Genomic DNA, 9,555 nt, shown 5'->3' on the forward strand with positions numbered 1-9,555 from the left:
CATAAAAAATCCTACAATGTGATTTTCTGGATTTTCTTTCTCATTTTGTCTGTCATAGTTGAAGTGTACCTATGATAAAAATTACAGGCCTCTCTCATATTTTTAAGTGGAAGAACTTGCACAATTGGTGGCTGACTAAATACTTTTTTGCCCCACTGTATAGGGAAGGTAATCAGGCAGGTGATGAAGTCCAGGTGAATCTTATGAGGCTGGTGCGTGTAACAATGGTGACAGGTGTTCGTAATAATGAGCAGCCTGGTGACCTGGTGATAGGGTGTACAAGTGACAACTTGCAATGAATACATTTAATATGCAAATGTATACATTTACAGCCAATTTGAGCAAGTTTCAAATATTTACCAGCAAACAAATGCAAAAATATACAAATATTTACATGCTTGTAAACGTTACTTTACAATACAAGACAGTTATGTACTATATACCTACCAACCAACTTATACTTCACAGCCAATGTCTGCAAGAAAACACACCTTTATATAAATTAAAAACAACATTACCACAGGTTAGTAAGGTTATTTATAATAACATACAATTCACAACAGGATGAAATGTAGTAAAATACCTACCTTCTTGAAGTGGGGAGCCGGCCAAGCAGTGAAATCAAGGGTGGGGAAAACAGACAAAACAGATGACGGACGATGGACACGATGGACAGAAATTCACTCACATTGACGACATGAGACAAACAAGACACGTGAAAATTCTAAGTAAATTTGCCCTGCTGTCTTTCTCTTTCGCTCGCTCGCTCTCTGTCTTTCACTCTCTTCCCAACTCTCTCTCTTCCTCTGTCACTTTCTTTCTCACTTCCTTCCTCTCTCTCTTTCTGTACTGGTCTCTCTGTCTATCTAGCAAAGACTAGGTTCCATTTGGTTCCATTTGATCAAATCATTAATACAAGTCGATTGCCATAGCTCAGAAATATCTGTTGCTTGCATATTCGACGTCACGTAAAGTAGGTATTCGTTATTTATCAAGCAATATAATAGAATAAACGCTAATTTCATCCAAAGTATCCGTAAGATCAAGTCGGAAGTCACCATTTACTGTACTTCCAAAATCCTAATGATAGAGCACGTTGGGGTCACCATTTACTGTAGTAATATTTGTTATGTGTATATTGTATGTACCTTTCATGCGACCTGTGATAAGACTATTTAATTAGCCTAAAATGTTTATCTGACTCCATAAAGATAATTAAAACATGCAAGACTATAGTTGAGTTACAGTAATAGGCAATCAGCAAATGTCTGAGAATGGAATTCTAAATAGAATAGTATTTAATTACTTTGTAAAATGAATGGATTCACATACAAGGCATAAAGCATAAGCTACAAAGCATTAACAAGCTTTACAAGGCATTATTCTAAGCATGGTAGAGAGAGAGAGAGAGGGAGAGAGAGAGAGAGAGAGAGAGAGAGAGAGAGAGAGAGAGAGAGAGAGAGAGAGAGAGAGAGAGAGAGAGAGAGAGAGAGAGAGAGGAAGGAACCATGGGAGAAACAGAAAGAAAGAACCACAGCAGTCTAGGAACAAAATACATATAAGACCCTTTTAAAACATCTGAGTTGTTTAACAATAGCATTACTGTAAAGTTAACCTCCAATCAGATATCAGACCTACTGACCTGTAAAGACAACAGAACCTCTGCTACCTAGAAGCGTGACATTGGGGGTTGGAAAGATAATGAGGCATTCCTCAAACAACACAGATGACTCCTTGCATACAGTTTTTAAGAAGAGTTTATTCGGAGGCTGCCCTACAATATCATATTAACAGTTATGGAGGTCAAAGCTCTTTCCATGGCTGACCATAACATTTGTGTAGTTATTATTTATCTTTAAAATAGTTTGTTTTAATATGTTTCCATATGTTTGAACATTTGTTAGCTTTTGGGTGTTTCCTTTTCTAGTCAACTCTGTATGGAAAACAGGGCTAATTTAAATTCTATTTCAATATAATCTATCAAAAAGATAAATGGAGTCCATTTCAACAATGAGTTCACAGTACTGGAGACTGTTACTCATCAGGGCCCTAGTTCAGCCTCATACATAACCCTTGTTGTTCCTCAGACTTGGTGAGGCAGATGGGGGAGGGCAGAGAACAATGGCTGGCCCATGCAGAGGGCGGTAGTGACTGACTCCGCAGGCACTGAGGGACCAAAGAATGCCTGGAGTCAGGCCAGCACCATGGATGCCACTGTGGCCGCCTACCCCCACCTTACCCGCTTAATCTCCCATGGTGCATTGGAGCATGGGGACGACACCTTCAAACACTGCCCATCCAACGTCAGACGGATAGAAAAGTAACATAGATAGAGGAGCAACAGCAGAGAGTTTACAGAGTTGGTTTGGATTGTTTGCAAGAAGTCTTACTCCCAGATACAGAGCATTCTACCCCACCCAACCTAACCACCGTCCAGCATGACCACAGCGAGTAGCTCAGGGCAAAGCTCATTTGGACTGAGCAGGAGGAAGAAGGCCCCTGGTCTGATGGATCAGATTAGCACTTTCTTTGGAGGCGACAAAAAGAAAGGGAGCAAGGTGAGCATCTGGAGTTACCAACTGTCATGACCAATTGCCTCACAAAGACTCTTCCAGTCTATAGAGGTCTAAGATGACGATTGTAAGGATGCATCTGTCCAGTTTTTGTGTTGAAGTCTGCAGTCAAGAAAGAGATTCTTTGAAAATTTGTGATTTACTAATTGTGCAGAAATAAAATACTTGTAGAGCTAGAATACCTGATGTAATGTAATAATCTCAGATAATTGGTTAAATGTAATTTCTATTCTAGAGCTTATGTGTTGTGAAATGTAATATAATTTTTGTAAAATTGTATATAACTGACATAATTTTTCTGGACCCCAGGAAGAGTAGCTAATGCTATGGCAGCTATGTTGAGGAATATTTTTAGGCTAGCTATAGAACCACTAAAGATAACAGGAATTCGCTTTGATGAACAGGAATACATTTAATTTATTTTCTTTTTAAGAGAGTAGCATTCACGAGCCAAAAGTGGTCCCCAAAAATGGTATACTACGTCACGTACACTGAGTATACAAGGTGAATGCAGCTGAAAGCTAGGATCCCTTTTTAATGTCACTTGTTAAACCCACTTCAATCAGCGTATTTGAACGGGAGCAGACAGGTTAAATAATTATTTTTTAGTATTGAGACAATTGATTGTGTGCCATTCAGGAGGTGAAGGGGCAAGACAAAAGATTCAAGTGCCTCTGAATGGGGTATGGTAGTAGGTGCTAGGTTCACCGGTTTGTGTCAACAACTGCAATGCTGCTAGGTTTTTCATGCTCAACAGTTTTCTGTGTGTATCAAGAGACATTCCTTCAACTTGCCACAACTGTGGGAAGCTTTGGAGTCAACATGGGCCAGCATCCCTGTGGAACGCTTTCGACACCTTGTAGAGTCTGTGCCCCAATGAATTAAGGCTGTTCTGAGGGCAAAAGGGGAGTACAACTCAATATTAGGAAGGTGTTCCTAATGTTTGGTATACTCAGTTTAGGTGCAGGTACAGTATGTGCACCACGTCATTGCTCTCTCTCTATCTCGCTCTGTTGTATGTGCATATTGCTAGCTGTCACTCAATTGGGGAGGGGCTAAAGCTCATTGACTGAAACTTGAATTGCTAGGGGGCTGGCCCACATGGGGGAAAATGGCGCCGCACAGCTTCCAGTAAACAGTCGCTTTCAAACTAGTGATTTCATGGCTAATTGAGGTACAACAGTAATTCTGATCGTAGATTATGCATGTATGAACTACATATTGACACATCCATCCCAGTGTTTAAAAGAGTAAAAATAAATACTTACTAGTTGCCAAAGTTCCAAAGCATGTCTTTAATGTTTTTACCAATGTAGAAAAATCAGTGCCTTACCCCATAAAATATATTTGCAGTTAGAGTTCCTCAAATTATTGAAATAGTTAGAATCAATAGTCAGGTTTAGAGACAGCTCTCATGGGAACTTGTGGGCAGATCTTGGATGGTTGGTGTTTGTATTTGAAATACAACTACTGCATAGTTTATTTTAATTCATAAAACTTTGACCACCATTGGTTTAGCTGTACAGATTTGATAGCAAACATAATATCAAATGTGATCTGTCTGCATTAGGCACCAGGTGGTCCTCTGCAGGTTATAAGGTTTAATGTTTTTTCCTAATGCTTGGAGGAACTCAAGTCTATCGCAAAAAAAATAGGATTAGATCCAAAACATTGTGCATGTCCTGAAAATTACATGATCAAACACCCCCAAATGATTCTGAGCTCCACCTTTAGCTTATTTTCTCTAGAGTTTATCGCAACCAAATCTAAGGAAGGGGGCACGTTGCAGAGTGATGGCAGGTCAACAACAGCTTATCCCTGGTGATATGCATTTGTTTGTAATGTTTTATCAATATATATGCATTTTAGACCAGAAAATTGCAGCATTTTCCCATTGACGACATACTGAAAGAATATTCTGTCTTCTACTCTGCTCTGTGCTTGTGTTAAACACCTACAGATATGAGAATGTAAATTAACATAATGCCATAGTTTGTGTTACAATATAATAATATAATAATATAATAATAATATAATATAATAATATATAAATAATATATGCCATTTAGCAGACGCTTTTATCCAAAGCGACTTACAGTCATGTGTGCATACATTCTACGTATGGGTGGTCCCGGGGATTGAACCCACTACCCTGGCGTTACAAGCGCCATGCTCTACCAACTGAGCTACAGAAGGACCACAGATGTAGGATCTTAATTTGACCAGTATTGTCGTAGCAAAATAATCCTGCACCAACAAGATTTGAACATTTAGCCAAAAATGTTTCTTGATTGGCAGTTAGGCTGGACAAAAGTAGGCTACAAAGTGCAATACAATACTGTTAATATAACCCTGAGTTAGTACGGGTTTTCAGAAATGTATCTAAATCACGAAGCTCATCTGCATTTCCTGCAGTGTAGGAACATTTGCAGCAACAAAAGAGTGATCAAATTAAGATCCTACGTCTGTAGTTATGATCTGCATACAACTAAAAAAAAGGGAGGATTGTCAAATTCCGGGCTGAATTTTCTTGCTGTAGTAAAGTTGTACTCCTAGATAGGTTCATTGTTTGCCAATTTCTTGGAAATCTGAATTTCTTTCTTCCCAATTATAGTTTATAGAATAGTTTCTTTATACAGGTTTTGAGCATCTTCCATTGAAGTGCAATCCTCCAGTCAGACAGCTTTAAAAACACAACTCCTAATCACCTTCATATGAGGGAAGATTTGGTTATGCAACCCTTTTTGTACTCATCTGTATGCATTTAATATAATTTCTAATTCCATTGAGCAGACAATGTAAGAAAACTAACTCGGTGAACTAAGATGCATAACATTAAATCAAATCAAATTGTATTTGTCACATGCGCCACCTCCCCCTTACAAGCCCTTAACCAGCAATGCAGTTTTAAGAAAAATATGTGTTAAAGTAAAAAATAGATAGGTAACAAATTACAAATAAAATTACCAAATAATTATTATCAAGAGATACAGAGCATAGTATCTGTTCAGAAAGTCACCTCAGGTTGAAAACGGTATTTCAAATACATATAAAGATGTTTATGGAGTAGATTAACATGTGCTCTATAACCATGTAGACATTTCATTGAGCCTGAATGTCCAACGGTAGCAGTAAGACATCAGTGAGTTTTTGACTCATGTTTATAACTTTAGGGGTCCTTCCGGGGTCATGCCACCTCCCCCAAGCCAGCCCCTCGACGTCGGGCTAATGAGAATGCCGTAATGCATTTCTTCAGGAGCTTGAGCGTGAGTATTTTAGGATTGAATACGTCACTGCATTTGTATCTGTTATAACATGTATTTGATTAGTTATATAAACAATTGTAAAGTTGAAAAAGTAGTTATTTAATACAAGACAAGTTGTGTCTCTAGGCCTGCACCGTTGCTTGAAAATCTTGAAAAAAATACAGTTTTTTAAAATCAAATTCTGGTGTTGCAAAGGATGTGACCAATTAGCCAATGTATTCATGTAACCATCTATGAACTCATAGAATAGGACCTCATCATTTGTTGTGTTCTGTAGCCTCAGGTGACATCCTCTCCCCATCCCAAGTCCAGGGTGAGTTCCATTACATCATTTTGTATTTTGTTTGTATTTACTGTGGTTACAGTTTCTTTAGGCCTCTGTCAAGAAAACAATGTTAATTATCTTTTAAACGTACCTTGCTTTTTACATTGCATGACTTACATCTCTTCATGGGCCTGTGCAAGTTGGGTAGCTAGACTTTCAGCAGTTATAGTAACAGGCGCTGCTCTAGTAGGCCTTCATGAATCTTCCTGATCCTCTCTTTCTCTTTCATGTCTAGTGGAGGAAGGTGTTGGGCTTGGTAGGTCATTCAAACTCAGTCCTAAACCCCCCAAACACTGCTGACTTTACAGCCCTGTGCGTAATAATGACATCTCAATGTCTCCCTCTGTCTGAAGACGTTCTCTAATGTCATTCTGTGACCGTCATGATATGTTGTTCTTCCCTCTTACTTAACTCTTACTCTCCCAGCTCTGCATCCTTTCCCTTGTGTGATTCTTCAAGACAGTTAACATAAAAATATATATATTTCCTTACATAGCTTGAATTGAATTTTGCTAAGTACAAACATTATTTACGTGAAATGTTACTATTCTTACTCGGATGGAAAATGTCAACGCTGAACGCCATTCTCCTGGAAAAGTAGCTTAGACTGTAGTGCCATTATATTTCATTGTGTTTCTGATGATTCAATTCAGTCACTGCTTCTGGATGACACTCCTCAACTATTTCTGAACCACAACCATTAAGGACTCAGGGACCACTATATACAAAAGTTCCACCTTTCCTTTCCTTACCAGTCTGAGACTATATCCTCTCTGCCCCCTCCTCTGTTCATAGTGACTCACTAATCTTTCTGCATTTGTGTGTTTCTTCATTCAACTCCTCTGTGTCCATAGAGTGAGCTGTCCAGTGTGTAAGAGTTGAAATGTGCTCCTCGCCAGTTCTCTGTGTTATGTGTGTTCTGAAGTAATGCATGCCTTTGACTTCCATCTTTCCCCCTAAAGGGCGCTGTAATGCTGGTCGTTCTTCATTTATCTCTCTTCCTGTCTAATTCACAGCATTCTTTTACACTAATTGATCACTGAATGAAGCCAATTTATTTGGATAGCAACATGACATTTCTAGGTTTGATGCAAACGAGAATTGTAGTAATATAACATTTATACCCATTGTATTTATCAAAATATTTTCAAACTCAATATAACTATTAGTTCGACACCATTTTGGTGTCCTCTCTCCCTACTTCATCTAATAAGAACTGAGCACTGATAAGGTTTCAGGCCCAGCCATGTTCCTTGTGTTTATAAAGTATTTTGTTCTAGGCCACGCCACCGCGTGCTGATGCCACAAAGTCACCTCACAGACGCCGCAGAGACCAAGGAACACTGTCCAAAATCTTCAACCTGGTGAGACATCCTGACTTTTGTGTCGCAAGTTTATCTTGTCACTACACAGTTACACTGTCTAAAGATGCACCTGATAAACATTGTTTTCTTGTTTGTGTTTACCTCTGAAAACAACAGTGGTGATATCATGAATCAGTGAGTAAATTATAGTTGTAACCTAGCCATATCCATCCTGAATCATCATTCATCTACACATAAAATCCCCAAAAAGCTAATTACATTGAGATGTATTTGCCATCATAATAAGCTAACAAATATGCATCAGCAATTAATTAAATGAAAAAAGCATATATTTTTAAGGTTGGGTTCCACTTGTATACGTTCCTATACATTTACATATTAGTTACAGTGTAATCACAGTGTAGGTACACATTGTTATAAACAGGTATAATAGTAACCAAACAGGTATGTGAGTGCACTGTAATTACACTATTTGGCAATTTTCATGTACATATACAGGTATTAGGGAAATTAATTACAAACTGTGTATTTTGCTTTTTCAGTTTTGCTTTTTCATGCTTTTTCAGTTTAATCTCTATTGCATCACTCCTTTTTATTGATGGTATTATTTATTGATGTCTTTATACCTACCTCAACCCTATTTCCCGAGAGTATGTACTAATTAAGAATCCCTGAAAATGTGACATTTGACAATCATATAAATACAAATAACAATTTAAACCCCAATCTTCTCATAGAAAATAGAAATACTTATTTCCACCGAATACAGAGACACTCGTCAAACCATGACAAGCACTTTTAAACTCTGTATTTCCTCCTTTGGTTGTATAGAAATATTATTCAGATGTCAATCATCTAATGTATTACTTCTACTTCCCTCTGTCTACAGGAGACCAAGTCCCGCCCTCCTCCCAAACGCTGGAGCACCATCTTCTGAGCTGTCTTTAGATGAGAAAATCAATGATCCAACATTTGAAAGACTCATAACAACCCTCGACAACATTAACACACTAACACCAGCCAGTCTTCTTTGTTTGTACATAGTGACACAATCTTGGCACCTAATATTTAGCCTGCTGGGATCACAATATGCAGTCTTTGAGTTCATCAATAGCCTTATAATCTTAGCTCTAAGGGAAGTTCTTGTTTAGATGTGTTTTTCATAGCTTTCAGATTTTTTTGGTAATGCTTCAAAATGATTCTACTGTAACATTTGTCTCAAAGGGCTATTCACCTCATCCTAGCACCGTGTTCTAATGACGCTAGTGTTTTTCATGTTATGTGTTTTTCTATTTGTCTGCATTTTGTATCTGTTCTTCTATGCATAAAAATATGCTTTATATTCCCCTTTGCTGCTTTTAGGAGCTCACACACAACTGTGTTTTGTTTTGTATGTTGCCATTGATGTGAAATCTAGTCTGATTAAGTGTTTGTGGGCCTTGTTATGCATGCAATAGTAAAAATTGTCTTGTGAAAAGTATTTCATGAATGCAGTGTTTTTGCATTTGAAAATGTAATGGGAAAAATACCTGTACAAATTATAAACTAACATTATGTAATATTCTATTGTAATATAACAACAATTACATTTGATTAGTTTAGTCATATTACGAAAGTCTTGGTTAACTTATGCTTAAATAATCAATGTTGTGTACTGTTATGTTGTCCATGCCTAATAAAACAACAACAATTAAAACAAATGTCCTTCCAAACTGCACTGTTAAACTTTTTCAAAACTGTTTAAGAGGACTTTTTAGGGAACGGCGTCCCGCCAACAGGACAATTGTAAATCATGCAGCGCCTTGTGTCAAGATCGCAGACATTAGAGAAACAACAAATGTCGGTACATATAAGTCTCTTATACAGTTGAAGTCGGAAGTTTACATACACCTTAGCCAAATACATTTAAACTCAATTTTTCACAATTCCTGACATTTAATCCTAGTAAAATTCCTTGTCTTAGGTCAGTTAGGATCACCACTTTATTTTAAGAATGTGAAATGTCAGAATAATAATAGAGAGAATGGTGGGTCAGAAGTTTACATACACTCAATTAGTATTTGGGA

The 9,555-nt window shown here is 37.6% G+C and overlaps 1 protein-coding gene across 4 annotated transcripts; it reads left to right on the forward strand.

Moving 5' to 3' along the window:
- Window positions 1-2,269: 2,269 nt before the first annotated feature.
- LOC124043711 lies at window positions 2,270-9,189 on the forward strand. 4 transcript variants are annotated; one of them, XM_046362590.1, is made up of 7 exons: window positions 2,270-2,558; window positions 5,747-5,839; window positions 6,117-6,152; window positions 6,400-6,420; window positions 7,445-7,528; window positions 7,646-7,663; window positions 8,379-9,189. In XM_046362590.1, exons 1-6 carry the CDS (start codon window positions 2,439-2,441, stop codon window positions 7,649-7,651), a joined length of 360 nt encoding a protein of 119 aa, XP_046218546.1. In that variant the 5' UTR covers window positions 2,270-2,438; the 3' UTR covers window positions 7,652-7,663; window positions 8,379-9,189. The 4 variants fall into 4 exon arrangements, with proteins under 4 accessions (XP_046218546.1, XP_046218544.1, XP_046218545.1 ...); XM_046362588.1 differs by lacking the exon at window positions 7,646-7,663; XM_046362591.1 differs by lacking the exon at window positions 6,400-6,420 and having other exon boundaries at window positions 2,275-2,558.
- Window positions 9,190-9,555: the final 366 nt, after the last annotated feature.

This window comes from Oncorhynchus gorbuscha, linkage group LG09 (assembly GCF_021184085.1).
Source record: "Oncorhynchus gorbuscha isolate QuinsamMale2020 ecotype Even-year linkage group LG09, OgorEven_v1.0, whole genome shotgun sequence".
Classification (NCBI taxonomy): domain Eukaryota; kingdom Metazoa; phylum Chordata; class Actinopteri; order Salmoniformes; family Salmonidae; genus Oncorhynchus; species Oncorhynchus gorbuscha.